Raw genomic sequence first — 15000 nt, 5'->3', positions numbered from 1 at the left:
AATATCGTAAATATTGTATGATAAAAACAAAATTTCTATAAACAAATAGGTCACGAGTTTTATAAGCTAAACATATCAATGTTCAAGCTTTGTCAACTATTTTATAGTCCTATCTATAGTTTGGAAATAACAAAACTTAGTAATTTTTTTTTTTTAACAAATGATATTATCTACACTAAGGGAATGAGTTAAGTTTAGCTATACAATAGGTTAGCAATAATATGGTTCAATTTTGTCATTGACTTGAGTCGAGTCCAAACCTCTCGCTTTCATTTTAAATGTCCTAAATAATATGTAAGTGACTTGTAACTCAAGTAATTAGAATATTTATAGTTGTACACGACTTTGGAATAGTTCAAGCTTTCTAGGAGGTCACTCACGTCAGTGTATGTAGATGCCACGCCAGGAAAGACAAGGGCAAAAGGGGACCCACTCCGACCGAATATATTGACTTACATGGTCAACAGGTGTGTAAAGGTAAAATGCAACCACGTAGACTAGCAATGGGCAACGGAGGAGGATGCGTCCAGATTCATTCTGAACCCCGCAAGATACCCAAAAAAAGGCAGAGACCCAAAGGAGAAGCCTTGAAAACAGGGGCATGGTTTGCCCTTTCCGCTTTCATTTAACAACCCATCCCTCCCAAACCTCCTCCATCTTATTCTTCTTTCAGGCAAATAAACAAGCACCCGCCAGTCAGGTATTATTTTCTTTCTCATTCTCCATCTGTTTATCTGGGTTTTGGATTGCCATTTGTTTGATGGGTCATGCTAAATTTGTCGGTAGATTATTATGCTCGTAATGTAGGCTTTGACAATTGAGTTATTGGGATCATGTTCGTTTGTTGTTATTTTATTATGGATTTTGAAATCATCACAGATGTTAATGGTACATTGGGTTTGTTGATCTTAGACAATTCAATTTCTTCTGCAATTTTTAGATTGCATTGTGATCACTTGTGCTGTTAACGGTTTCTCTGTGACTGTGAGGCTGTGAGCTACGGAGGAAAACCAAAATGGTAATACGGGTTAATCATCGATATGGAGAAAGCAAACGGATTTTATGAAAATTATAGACAAGTGGGGAAGGAAACTTTTTGGTATTAGAGTATGACACAACTAATGTTGCTTACATCAACTTTCTTTTGCAAATAGCTAATCTTATCCTCATTGCAATTTAATTGTAGTTTAATAAGTGTTAGTAAGTTTTGGCATCGTTCTAAATAATGAATTTTTGAGTATATTTTGTTTCCTTTCAATGATTTTAGTGCTCTCAGAAGGACGGAACAGAGAAATAGATGTCGACTTTGAACAATTCAACAAATATATTTTGGCAAGAATGTCAGGTTGGGAAGGTTGATAGGCAGAAACTACTCAATCAAAAGGGATGTGTTGTCTGGATTACTGGTCTCAGTGGATCAGGTTATTTTCTTAACTGACTTCCTTATCCCTTCTTTTATAGTTACACATGAATCAATATATTTGTCATTAGCTTACATTTCTTTCTATACCTTCTCCTGTTGTGTTCTTTTTGTCCGACAGAAACAAATTTGATCAGAGATAACTGCATTTTGTCCTTGCCTGGCATGACAACTTGCTAATATAATAGCAGGCCATTATTTGGCATGGAAAATTGTCAGTGTTTATAAAATGAAAGTGTATGGACTTAATATGTGTAAGCAGTTACTTCGGTCAATCCTGTTTGTGGCATTGTCCGCACACTTGTAATTTATTGTTTCTTAAAAAAATCAGAAAATATATGAGATCACACCGAAGGCTTCTTGGACTCACTCCAAGTCGACTAACACTTCACACACATGAGGAAAGCTACAAGAAATTTGATTTTTTTCCCTCTTCAATTCGCTGCAGTCTATGTATTTACTAAATGGCTTCTTGAACTCTTTTCTGGAATCAGGGAAAAGTACACTGGCATGCTCATTAAGTAGAGAACTACACTCTAGGGGAAAGTTGTCATATGTCCTTGATGGAGATAACCTTCGGCATGGTCTGAACAAGGATCTTGGTTTCAAAGTCGAAGACCGAGCTGAAAATATACGCAGAGTTGGTACGTTATTTTTGGCAACAAACCATATTTTGGTAGAAAACGTAGATTATATTGATCTCAGATAACACATAAGACATGTGAACCAATATAATATAGCCGACACCGAGAATGTTTATTTGATTTCATTTTTTCTTTGCGGGGCCAAACATACTCTGGCATCTTAATTCTTTGCCTTTGTCAACTTGACCATAGTGTGAGATGTCCATTACTTGGTAATATATAAGCTAATTAAATTTTTAATGTAGGGGAGGTAGCAAAACTGTTTGCAGATGCAGGATTGTTCTCTATTGCTAGCCTCATATCTCCTTATAAGAAAGATCGGGATGCCTGCCGTGCAATGTTACCTGATGCAAACTTTATTGAGGCAAGACTCCATATGGTTCTTGTTCTTATAATCTGCTAAATGTGGCCCACCTATTTTAAACTACGAATATTGATTTTTATTTTACATCCATGTTAACAGGTTTTCATGAACATGCCCCTAGAATTATGCGAGTCAAGAGATGCAAAAGGACTTTATAAGCTTGCACGTGCTGGAAAGATTAAAGGTGTGTTTATGAAACAAATGTAACTCCTATAATTTGTTCATTGGCATGGACAAACTGTTGTTCTATGCCATATTTCGGAACTAAAGAGATAAAATTAATAAAAATAGATATAGAATCCAAATATGATTTTGTACATGAGATGACATTATGAGTTAATGCATGGAAGTCTTCTAATTCAGAAGGGAGAAAGTCCATCCTGTTGGGTTTCCTTACCAGGAGGGCAACCCTTGATCTCCTTTATTCTGTTTCCCGTGTGCTATGTGTTATAAGTGCAAAGGGAACTTTATAATACTTAAATGGATTATATAACTTGCACTTCAGGTTAGAGCGAGTTCCGAATTCTGATACTTATGGATTCCAAAGATAGCTTAGCTCATTTGTCATGCATTATGTAACTTGCACTTCAGTTGAATTGAGATTCTGCGTACTTTTAGTGAAAAATTATGGCATTAAAAAAAAAAAAAGGAACAAAGAGATTGATGCAGAGTGTGATTCTGAGTGAAAATCATAAATCTGTAATGCTAAACTCCCTACTGAAGTTGTTAAGCGGTATGACAGAGAATTTGAAGATACCTTCGTCTCACTTTCTATTCAAATGACAGTCTTTTCTTTTTCTTTTGGTCAACTTTCCAGTAATAGTTTCTAATTTCAGGTTTTACTGGAATAGACGACCCTTACGAGCGACCAGAGAACTGCGAGGTATGTATTTGGTGGAGTATAAAAACTAATGACCATGTCGGCATGTATCTTCTATTACACATTGTATAGTTTGGAGACATTATAAAATCATCGGTGTTCTTCTGGCATTCCTTGTGTATGCAAATCAGACTGAAAAATTTACCCTTCTTTTGTCAGATAGAAATAGGACAAGAAAATGGAGTTTGTCCTATGCCTGCAGCCATGGCAGGCCGAGTAGTGTCCTACTTGGAGGAGAAAGGATTTCTTCAAGTTCAGTGACTTGCCTCTGTTCAACTTAGCCGTTGCAGTTAAGGATTTCACTCAAAACAAAACATGATTGGTTTGATCAAGCCTGCCGGCACTAAGGCAACCCCGACAATCGTTTGTGCGTTATTGGGGAACTACTTGCTAGGAAGGAGTGCATACTTTTGGTTAATATATTTTGTTTACAAGATTAATAAGTAATAGAGTGGTAGTTCCACCGTTTTGAATTAGCAAAACATTTATGTGGCTAATTCTGATAATTGTAATGGTATGAAGTTCCATGTTGGAGATTTTCATATGGCCTGTTCTGTAGCATCTTATAAACTTGTGCCCATTCATCGAATTTTGACCTTGGATTTACAACATAAGGATTATTCCTCCAATCTGTTAGTCTCCTGCCTGCATAGTCGATCATTGTATGAGTCTTTGACTCTTTGGTACGTATTATATGCAAGGATCTTTGAATCAAATCTTTTGGTTAAGTTTTGTTGAAAAAGAGAGTTAATGCAAGTGTTTCTCGGATCTTTTGGAATAACACGTTAAGTGATGTGTATATGTTCCGTCACTAAATGAATCTGTTTGATTGGATGTTGGTCGTACGAATCACTATTATATGAGATGGTATGTCAATGTAATTTGATTGAAATCTAGCACATGGATTTTAAACTACATGCTCTCAACAAAACTCCTTTGAGCTTTACTTGATGCAGTTTGATTGAGGATTGGTGGATTAATTTGGTGTGTGAAGTTAACTTATTAGATTTCGAAATATGCGATTTTGGATGATAGATAATTGGTAAGTGCTACAGTGGTGATAGATAGGAGATGAACTTTAGATGGTAATTAAAAAATGAACGATTCTGATTGTTTTGATGATAATTTGTTAATCATAGTTGGAAGAACACAGTAAACTGATTATGTTTAAGAGAAAAACTTCAAAGGATGATTAAGCATCCTATTCCAAAAAGAAACAAAATATTGAGTAAATTGTAACACTGGTTTCTTAACTTTAATCAAATTGAAGTAATGGTTCATCAACTAAAAATCCATTATCATTGGTCATTCAATTCATCAAAATGTGTAGTTCTGGTCATTTTCTTTAACTCCGTCAAAATTTTGTCAAAATAAGTTATGTTAGAAGGACGATTGCTACAATTGGAGTCCCTCAACTCATTAAAACATGTAGCTATTATCATTTTTGTTAACTTCGTCAGAATTTTGTCAAAACGAGTTATGTTGAAAGGATCATTGCTACAATTGGGTTAAAGTTTGCTCCAATTGGGTTAAAGTTGAGAGACTATTTCTCTAGTTAGATTAAAGTTGAGAGGTCAATGGTAATGAATTTTTAGTTGAGGGACTATAGCTGCACGTTTTGATGAGTTGAGAGACTAATGGTAATGAATTTTTAGTTGATGAACTATTGCTCTAATTGAGTTAAAGTTCAAAATATTTAGAATGGGCTTTTCTAAAATTGATTTCTACGGGCTAACAACAATTCTAAATTTAGCATTTCTAAGGCCAATTTCAAGCATGCCCAAAAATCTGATACCACTAACTTCTACGTAGGTATGTATTTCCTTTTGGTTGAGGAGTCAAGACGTGATTTCGCAAACAGAAGAAACATGTATTATTTATATAAAACAATTCCACGAGAATGTTAAAGTAATCAAATTTTTAAAAAATATGTAAGTATTAATTATCGTGTTTATTTTTTATTAATGACTTATCATTTAATTCATAAATTTAATTTAAAAGTTTGGTCATCTGAGCATTATTTATTTTTGATGAAAATGAACAAGTATTGACCAAAAAAGTGAAAACAAACATATTAATTGATTTCTTTTTCTTCCCAGATCTAAATCCAAAAACAAATAGCAAAGGAAAGGAAGGAGAGAGAGTCTGAGAGAGAGAAGGAGAGATGGTGTTGAACAGCCATGTGGTGGTTCGGGTAGCAAATATATCAGCAAATCTATGTCAATACATCGCCTGCAATCCTGAGCGATTGAGTAGCCACCAAGTGCTCCATCTCCTCTTCTGCTTCCCTCTACGCCACCTACGACGTCGTCTTGTTGCCTTTCTCTGCCTCCCTTTTCTCTCCTCGTCTGATGAAGACGACGACGACGACAACGACGACGATTCTGATCTCTCGGCCTACAGCACCAGTTCGCACTCCGATTAATCAAATTGGATTTGGGATTTGTATCGTAATTCTTGTTAGGTTATGAATTTAGGAAGATGGAAACGAGGATTATAAATGTATTAGAGTATAAAAATCCCGTGTGTTATTGTATATTGATGAAATTCAATCAATGTTTATCTTATTATTATTGGTTAATTCATCGACAGCTACATTTGGTTCAGAATTTAGAATCTCAGATCTATTTCTTTTTCCAAATTCTGTTGTATGAGAATTTACTTTAATTTATTATGGCTGTGTTTGATGAGAGATTTTTCAGCATAATTGTTATGGAAATAAATCTTCGTCGGATCTCTTTCTTCTAATTCAATAAGTTTGGAATCCGGATTGTTGAATTTGATCCAACAACTAAAGTTATTATAATTTTTAAAAGGAATTCTTATTTGTAGTCGTTGTATCAAATTCTAACGGTCTGGATTTTCGAACTTGATGGATTAGGAAGAAGGAATTGTTATATGATTTTTATTAATATATTATTTTAAAAGTAAAACATGTTGCCACTTCGTACTATGATCTAATGGTATTCTTGAGAGGCTTTAGGTTCGAGTATCGCCACTTAATATATTACTAACGCATTGTGAGGTTAAACTCATCCTCTCTCCTATATAATATCGATTGTTCAAAAAAAAAAAGTAGAACATGTTGATTATGTCGGATTTGGATCCTGTCTTGGGCTTGGGCTCAGGAGCTTCCTGAGCAACTCATATGGACCGTTGAATTTTAATTCAATGACCATAAACAAAGGGTTCTTCTAAAAGTTATAAAAATTATAACCGTTAGGTTAAAATCCAACGATCCATGTATAACCAACGATCCATGTGATTTGTCTAGGAAGCTAGAGGATCCAAATCCGATTGTGTCAGCTATTTAAATTATAACACGTTTAAATACATAACGAGTGATTAGATGCACATAAATTTCTCATGTTTAATAGATTATTTATTTTTTCAATAGTCCATACCATCGGTGACTTACCCAAATATTTGACAAAAAGGCTTTAGCTAATTCCACATGAACTTTTACCCACGATCACTTTGCCTCATTTAATTTTTATACTAATTAATTCGTAGTTTAATACGGTGCTAATACTTTATGGCTTGCTCTACAAAACTAATTTTATGATCTAAGATATTTTTGTAAAATTTATTGTAAAAACCGTGCATTTAAAAATTATTTTCAAGTGACATATTTGTAATTGTCTTAGAAATTTTTCGGTTTTTTTAGTGTAGAATATCGATTACATCGTTGTACTAGTTTTAATGGGTATTGACATCCTTATTGAAAGTTAGACCCAAAAATAAATCGCAGATTATTGAAAACAAATAAATGAAGAAAATGAAAAGGAAGAAAAAATAGAATTAAAACGTGAGACAACCAAATTCCAAGTTCCAACCATTAACGAATAAGGAAGAGAGAGTTAAAGAGTTGGGTGGCGTGGGAAAGGGATTCCTTCCGGATCTCTTCCTTGTAATCCATCAAGTTCAGAGATTCGATCATTTGAAATTTGATCAAATAGCTATAAATATGGACCCATTTTAAAAATTATAATAATTTTAGCCGTCAGATCAAATTTCAACGGCCCGGATCTTCAGACTTTGTGGATTAGGAGGAAGGGATTCCTTTCCGTGTGAAGAAGAGACAGATGTTGAAGCCTGTTGTGAAGCCTTGGCAGACCAACCTAAGACCATCTCCAATGGTTGGGTTAAAAATTAAATTTTTTAGTTCAGAAAATTTAGTTTTTAGCCCAGAAACAGCTTTTCTGCTCCAACCGTTCTAGCCTAAAATTTTAACCTGGAATTATTAAAGAATGAACTTAGGCTATTTTTTTTTGTTAAATTAAATTTAAAAAAAAAATAAATATGTAGACTATCGTAAATTAATTTTATGAACATTTTAATCTAAAAAAAATTTAAATTCCGATAAATATTGGGTGGAGTCCACTCCGATTTCTAAGCTAAATTTTGGGGAGAATTTGGCATTGGTTTAACATTTAGCATTTAGCCCAAAATTTCCCCTTGAGTTGGAGTGGGTTTGGGGGTAATTTGGCTTTTAGCCTACCATTGAAGTTGGTCTAAAGGTGAGTTGGAAAAACCGAAAACCAAAAAAAAGCAGACCGAAAACCGAACGAGGTCGAAAAAATCGAACTGAAAAAAAACAAACCAAATCTGGTTGGGTTGGTTTCGGTTTTTGAGATTTGGAAACCGAACCAAACCGAAGTTCTTCAAAACAACATGGTTTTGTAATTGGTTTATTAATTAATAATCCTATTCTAAAACGGCATCGTGTTACCCTCGAAGTGTAACCATAGGTCCCCAACCGGCGAGCCCTCCTCCTTCGGTCTCTCCCGTTTTCCCAGTTCGCGCAGGGTAGCAGCCTGAGCCCCGAGCCTCCTCCTCTCTCTCTCTCTCTCTCTCTCTCTCGGTCTTCAATCACTCTCTCAAACTCTCTGTCTCTCATTCCCAGCGGCAACACTTCTCACTCTCAATCTCTCACACCTCGCCGTCAGTCTATCATGTCGCCGTTTAGAGTCTCGACAGCAAAAGGTTAGTCTCACAGTCTCACTTCTCTGTGTTTAATTTTCTGTTCTATTTATCTGTTCAAATTGGTCCTGTTCTATTTATCTGTTGAAATTGGTTCTGCTCTATTTACAGATTTTCCGTCCATTAGTTTATACAGTTTCAGAGGTTTGGTTTGAATGTTTGCTCTCTGCGGTTGTTTGGATCTTGGAGGTAGATGTATGTGAGTGGAAAACATCTGGGGTTTTGATCGATGAAGGTTCGATGCATGGATCTAACTATATATATATATGTATATATATGGTCTGAAAGTTAACTACATGATTTTGTGTGATGGGTTTGCGTTGTATAACTCTGAACGGTTAAAGGAAGATTTGTGGCAAAGCACACCACAAGAAAGATTCTTGGATCATAATCTCTGGAAAGGTCAGATTTGTGGTCTTTAAATAAAATTAAAAAAAAAAAAAATCCTTTTTGATTGTCCTTTTATTTTTTATTATCCTTGCAATTTCAGTTTCTGGGTTGATTTGTGATTTGTTATTTATCTTTTGGTTAAAGGAAAAGCCTTGTGCTGCCGCCTTTTCTTTTTGTATTAAAGGAGTTACTTTTGCATTATCTGCATTGCATGGATGAAAGTTTACAGATCTAGTTGACAGTATAAAGGAGAATTCAAGCAATATGAAGGTATAATTATTGCAAAAATATGGTGGTTACTAGTTAAATGGTATTGTTGTGTGGAGGACTGGATTGCACATTGTGTTTTCTGTGTAGTTGGTGTGTCTGTTTTTGGTGTTAGTAGAATTTGATCACTGGAAAATTAAATAGGATGGGATGGAGGAGGAAGCCTGCGGTACTAATTTGTATCGAGGAGGAATTGCATTGGATGTGGCAAACACATTTAAAGCAGGACAATTAATTAATTTCTTCCACTAGATCAAGATAGGTTCATTGCTGTAGTCTTGCTATTCCCCAGGGAGGACCTTATAGGTCAGTTCTGTCTTATTCTTGCTGCATTTTTGTATCATTGGCCTTGAAAAATGATCTCATAAGATTAAATCATAATTTTTTAACTTTATACCAATGAGGATGATTGGCCTTCCAGATTTTCTTGATTTTGTATCATTGGCCTTCCAGATTTTAATTAACATTTACTTTTGTATAAGTTTGTAGTACTAACTACTGTTCTCTTATTATTTTGTGTGAATTAGATGAAATCAAAGGCGTCAAAGGTCTCAAGGTCCTCAAGCTCAAGTTCAAACTCAATGAGATCAAAATCAAATAGCCCTCATGATGAAACGAACTCATCTTCGAGTATACCATCAGAAGTAAGTAGTCATATCTTAAGTCGAATATTTATTTAAAGTTTGGATTTTGGAATGTTTATTTTAGGTGTGGAAGACTTCAACTTTGATGTTTATTATAAGTTTGGACTTTTGAAAGATTTGAACTTTGATGTTTATTTAACTTTAGACTTTGGAAGACTTAATTGTAATTGAACTTTGAATGTTTATTTTTATTGTCTTTGATTCTATTGGAAATTTGGAATGCTTATTTTATCAATTATGTTGAAATGAATTTGGAAGATGTATTACAAAATGGCTGCAAGCTTTGTGTTCTTAGGAATTTTTTTGCTATTAAAAAAAAAAAAAAAAAAAAAAACCAAACCGGGCTGAAACCGAACCAGAAAAAACTGAACTGAATACAAACCGAATCAAACACAAACTGACAGAAAATCGAACTGAACCAAACCAAACAGTAATTTCTGTTCGGTTTCCGGTTTTGGCAAAAAACCGAACCCACCCCTAGACCAACCTATTCTCCCGCTTAAATGGTCATAATACCCTTCACTCCCCTCTCATCTTACGATTTCACCCCTCCTCCACCTTCTTCTCCTCCTCAACAACTCCTCCTCCTCGTTTATCCATGGCTACCGCCGCCGCTCAGTCAGCTACTCAGGTAACCTTATGATTCCAGAAAAAAACAAATGAACCCCAAATTTATAGTTTTATTTTTTGATTGTTTTGAGATATTTGTATCTGATTTTGCAAGGAATGAATGATTCAGAAATTGTGTGAAAATTTTGATGTAAAGTTGTAAACTTTTAAGCCTTAATTTCAATCGTTGTTCTTTGATCAGAGTGCTTCAACTGAAGATGATGCCAATGTTTTTCAGTTGATCCAATCTCATCAGGTAAAGTTGAATACTTGGTAAAATTTGATGTAAGAGCAGCTCCACCGGAGCTTTTTTTGCCCAGCACCAAGTCCAAATAACAGCCAGGCACCCAGTCCATTTGCTCCAGCCCGCAACACAGCCCGGCACCCAGCCCAAGCCAGGCAGCAGGCCAGCCCATTTCGGACAGACCCAGAAGCCGGTCCAAATGGCTGGCGCGTGCACGACACTTGCGACTGGGCGCGAGTAGCCGACAGTGTCGCAGGCGGTGGGGCCCGCGTGCAGGGCAACTTGCAGTCATCCGGGTGAGGGCTACGTGGCCTTCCTCAGAGCCGTTGGATTTCCAACGGCTAGTTTTTGTAGGCCGTTGGATTTCCAACGGTAAAAAAAATTTAAATTTAAATTTTAAATTGGACCGTCCAATCAAAGATCAACGGTCCAGATTAATTACAACATTAAAATTTATTAAAAATTAATTAAAAAATGTCAAAATTTTTTTAAAAAATACAGAAAAATTGTAAAAAATTAATTTTTTTTTTCTATAAATACCTAACCCTCATCTTCCACCTTACACCACATTTCAATATTTTCTACACTTTCTACATTTGAATAAAAATCCTATCCGAAATTAAAACTATTTTTTTTTTATTATTTTATAAAAAAATTATTTAATATTTTAAATGGACTGGGTGCCAGCGCATTTTGTAGGGGTGGAGATCGTTTGTGCCAGCGCATTTTTAGACTAGGTGCCAGCACATTTTTTTTTGGGGTGGAGATGCTTTGGCCTATTACTGTTCATTGAGTCTGTTACTGTTCAATTAAGTGGATAAATGGGCTGGGTGCTGGCGCAAAGTGGATTGGGGTGGAGTTGCTCTAAAGTGGAACACTTTTACTGCATCACGTGTCCATAGTCAAGGTTTCCACATAAATAATGTACTTATTCTTTCAGTGGAGAAAATTGAATGTGGGAATGTAGGATTTAGCTCTGTTGAATCTTTATTTGGTTACAGGAAAAGGCTGCTCGGCTTCCCCCAGTTGAGGAAATCCGAACTCTACTTCATCTTAGTTTTCGCGGAACGCTCTCCACTTTTTCTCAGGTTTTCATATCATTTCCTTGCTTTCTTCTTTCTCAAATGAATTTCTGTTTCTCAGTTATTTAATTTTGAGAGTGGTGCATCACCTTCTTGCAGCTTGCTAATAGTAGACTGGTCAATTAATATTTTTGATCTAGAAGCTTAGGACTTTATGCGTAATTGCACTACAGAAGCATGATGCTGGACCAAAAACCCTCCAGACTGTTTTCTGATGGTTTTTTTTTTTTTTTTCAATTAATATTTTTGATCTAGAAGCTTAGGACTTTATGCGTAATTGCACTACAGAAGCATGATGCTGGACCAAAAACCCTCCAGACTGTTTTCTGATGGTTTTTTTTTTTTTTTTCTTTTCTGGTACTGATTACCAAAGCCTGACATTGATGCATCGTTTGGGAATAGATAATACTTTCTTTAACATTCATGGGGTGTTGTCATTTTATGATCGACCTCTTATGAGTATTGGTTCCCATCACTCTGGTTGATTGATGTTTATGGTATTTATTGCTTCAACGACCTTGTTGTCCTTGTATCATTTTCTTTGGTTTTCTTTAATGTGCAGAAGCATGAGGGTTATCCATCAGGATCAATGGTTGACTTTGCATGTGATGCAGATGGATCCCCAATATTACCAGTTAGCAGCTTGGCAGTTCATACAAAGGTTTGTTGGAATTTAACTTCAAACGTATTGTTGCCTTGGGGGTGAATAACAACTGATGTGAACCTCAAAAAATCTTTCTCTGATACCACTTGTTGTGGTTTAAGCACCAAAGAGAAATCACACCACATATTAATACACAATTGCCCTTACAAATGGGAAAGGAATATAACGAATGCAAGACAGTTGGAGTTAAATCTACACAACCCAAATGCAAAGTTAAACCATGATACACTCGGTATTTCAATACCCCAGAAAACGCACTCTTTGAGGAGAGTTTTGCTCTTACACAATGCTCACTCAAGCTAAAATTGGAACTAAGCTGCAATATATTATCTAGATGCATAGGCAGCATCTGTTCTTCACTTGAAATGATTCTAACCTTCTTTCATGTGGAAGAAGACTGCAGAACATTATGTTTTAAACTTCCAATCTGTTCTGTATAATTTTCTGTAAAACATGTAGCCCTTCCAATCACGGAAACCAGCCTAGTAAAATAAGCTGTTACTTCATCACTGTATGGATTCTCTGCATGTTAATATCACCAATATTAATAATGTCATATCCTATCGTGCTTTTTCATTTTTCGATTCAATAGGACCTAGCCCTTAATCCCAAGTGCTCATTGCTTGTGGCTAAAGACCCTGAAGATAGGACTGATTTGGTGGTCACGCTGCATGGTGATGCTATTCCTGTAAGTAATGCTGCTTTTCTAATTTTGGATAGTGTTTGAAGTGCTCTCTCTCTCTCTCTCTCTCTCTCTCTCTCTGGTTGCAAACAATTGAAGGTGGTTGTTCTTTTGTGAACAATCATTTAGGTTTCCGAGAAGGATCAAGCAGCGATACGCACTGCATATTTGGCTAAGCATCCCAATGCATTTTCGGTAACAATCTTGTTCCAAAGCATAATGTAAATGGATGATATGTTGCACCAAATTTTATATCAGTATTAAATCATCACGTACAATCTGAAGGTTGACTTTGGCGACTTCCAATTCATGCGCATTGAACCAAAAGTTGTGCGATACGTGTCAGGGGTTGCAACAGCCTTGTTAGGATCAGGAGGTACTTCAGCTTTTTGGCGTTTGTTGCTCTTGGAAAAGATAATTTTTTTACTCTATAGATAACTTTTGAAACGGATGTACCAAGGCCTTTGTTATTTTTCTGTTTTTAGCACCTCTTATGGATATTTTATTTATTCATTTATTTTCAAAATATTGTTGCATATATTTCACATTTTTCTTAACATTCTCTGCTTTTACTTTCAGAGTTCGGAAGTGAGGAATATAAAGCTGCAAAAGTTGATCCAGTTGCTAAATTAAAGGCTTTTATGGTTCATGCTAACGATACAATAGCCATTGTGCAACACTCGACGTCTATTCCGGTATTTTCAAGTGTTATAAACTAATATTATTAGGAAATGTGTTTCTTTTCTTCTTCATCTTTTGGTTCTCAATATAGGGGATATCAACTTTGCCCCACATTAGTTAAAATTAAACCAATGAATATGGTGTCAATATTGCGCCAATACACGTTATGCCAGGGTGACACTTCGGAAGTATTCGTCATGATTTGCCTAGATCCATTTATGAATTTTGGAGGTGGAGAAAGTTTAGTTTGATGCAAGGTTATTTTGTTTTTCATCAGGTGGACTCTGCTTACATGTTGGACTTGGATAGCCTGGGTTTCAATGTTAAGGTAGCTAGTAGTTTACTAACTACCAATCTCCAACTTTTCGTTGCTAATAGCCATCCTTTATATTTTTAATAGACCATTTGTCTCTGCTGCAAACGAGGTTTTGTGCCAGAAATGCTATACAAATTCGCCAATAAAATTTCTTCCATTTTGACATGATATTTTTTGGACTTTGTTACTCTCATTTTAGGCTCGCTATCAGGGGGATAATTTCAAGCTCCGCATACCTTTTCCTAGACGTGCAGAGGATCGAAAGTGAGACCTCTCGTTTATATGAATATTTCCCTTTCTGTTGAAGTCAAGATTTATTTTCTGTTTACTTCTGCTTCAGTTATTCCAGATTGTGCAAGGTTTTTATGTTAATGTTGTACTGCATAAATCATGGAATAATTGTCCCTCATGTTGGTCGGAGGATATAGTTATTCTTTTTTCCTGGTTGACGTGATTTGTGGCTATAGTCAAGATTGCTATCAAAAGTTCTTACTGCATACTTTTGAGTTGGAGTAAATTGTTTCTAAGAAGAAATTTATTTCTCTCTTTTTAGGGATGTGAAGACTTTAATGATGGAAATGATTGAGGCTGCAATGGCTCACGGTTGTTATCCTCCCAGTCCATAACAAGGTGTGCTTATCTGAATTTCTAATGATACGGTTGTTCATAATAGTCGTCTTCTTTTGAGAGGTTCTTAACTTCTTATCCTGTTTTACTTTGTAGGATATTTCAGCACCTCGGAACTGCCATCACAGAGATTTGGAAAAATTTGGACTCAAAAGAGGTGAAATGAGATATTCGTTGCAGAAGGATATGCTTGTTTCTATTGTATGCTCAGAAAGAAGGTCTACATAATACTAAGAATCATGGTTACGGAATATCTGTCTGTCTGTGAAGTCCTCTGCCATGTCCTGTTTGTTTGTTTGACAGATTGCGTAAAGGATAAATTGTTATGCACCTCGATGCAATGGGATTTGAATATATAAGAAGTTCCGGTTTAGGTTTTTTTATGGACAATGTCCAGGTGGATCATACAATTCAAGAATACGCTTGGAACCAGCTACTCCACTGCGTTTTTGGCGTGACGGATGCCTTAGCTTCCACAGGCCTTTCTTTTCCGAAATCGAAGT

General features: G+C 35.8%; 2 protein-coding genes across 3 annotated transcripts; both read left to right on the top strand.

Annotated features, from left to right (window-relative positions):
- Positions 1–512: 512 nt before the first annotated feature.
- LOC103956216 (adenylyl-sulfate kinase 3) lies at positions 513–3937 on the top strand. The gene is made up of 7 exons (XM_009368176.3): positions 513–700; positions 1268–1421; positions 1915–2064; positions 2310–2428; positions 2528–2612; positions 3265–3311; positions 3468–3937. The coding sequence occupies exons 2-7, from the start codon at positions 1298–1300 to the stop codon at positions 3567–3569; spliced, it is 627 nt and encodes a 208-aa protein (XP_009366451.1). The 5' UTR covers positions 513–700; positions 1268–1297; the 3' UTR covers positions 3570–3937.
- A 4116-nt stretch (positions 3938–8053) lies between these two features.
- LOC103956219 lies at positions 8054–14878 on the top strand. Of its 2 annotated transcripts, none has more exons than XM_048567909.1 (16): positions 8054–8294; positions 8403–8693; positions 8826–8951; positions 9039–9254; positions 9476–9592; positions 10404–10457; positions 11447–11533; positions 12090–12188; positions 12784–12879; positions 13003–13068; positions 13159–13249; positions 13453–13568; positions 13832–13882; positions 14070–14134; positions 14424–14500; positions 14594–14878. In XM_048567909.1, the coding sequence occupies exons 5-15, from the start codon at positions 9476–9478 to the stop codon at positions 14494–14496; spliced, it is 915 nt and encodes a 304-aa protein (XP_048423866.1). In that variant the 5' UTR covers positions 8054–8294; positions 8403–8693; positions 8826–8951; positions 9039–9254; the 3' UTR covers positions 14497–14500; positions 14594–14878. The 2 variants fall into 2 exon arrangements, with proteins under 2 accessions (XP_048423866.1, XP_048423865.1); XM_048567908.1 differs by having other exon boundaries at positions 8055–8294; positions 14604–14878.
- Positions 14879–15000: the final 122 nt, after the last annotated feature.

The sequence above is a fragment of a genome, unplaced genomic scaffold, assembly GCF_019419815.1.
Source record: "Pyrus x bretschneideri cultivar Hongxiangsu unplaced genomic scaffold, Pyrus_bretschneideri_v1 Contig47, whole genome shotgun sequence".
Classification (NCBI taxonomy): Eukaryota; Viridiplantae; Streptophyta; class Magnoliopsida; order Rosales; family Rosaceae; genus Pyrus; species Pyrus x bretschneideri.
This window is presented reverse-complemented; position numbering and strand designations above follow the sequence as displayed.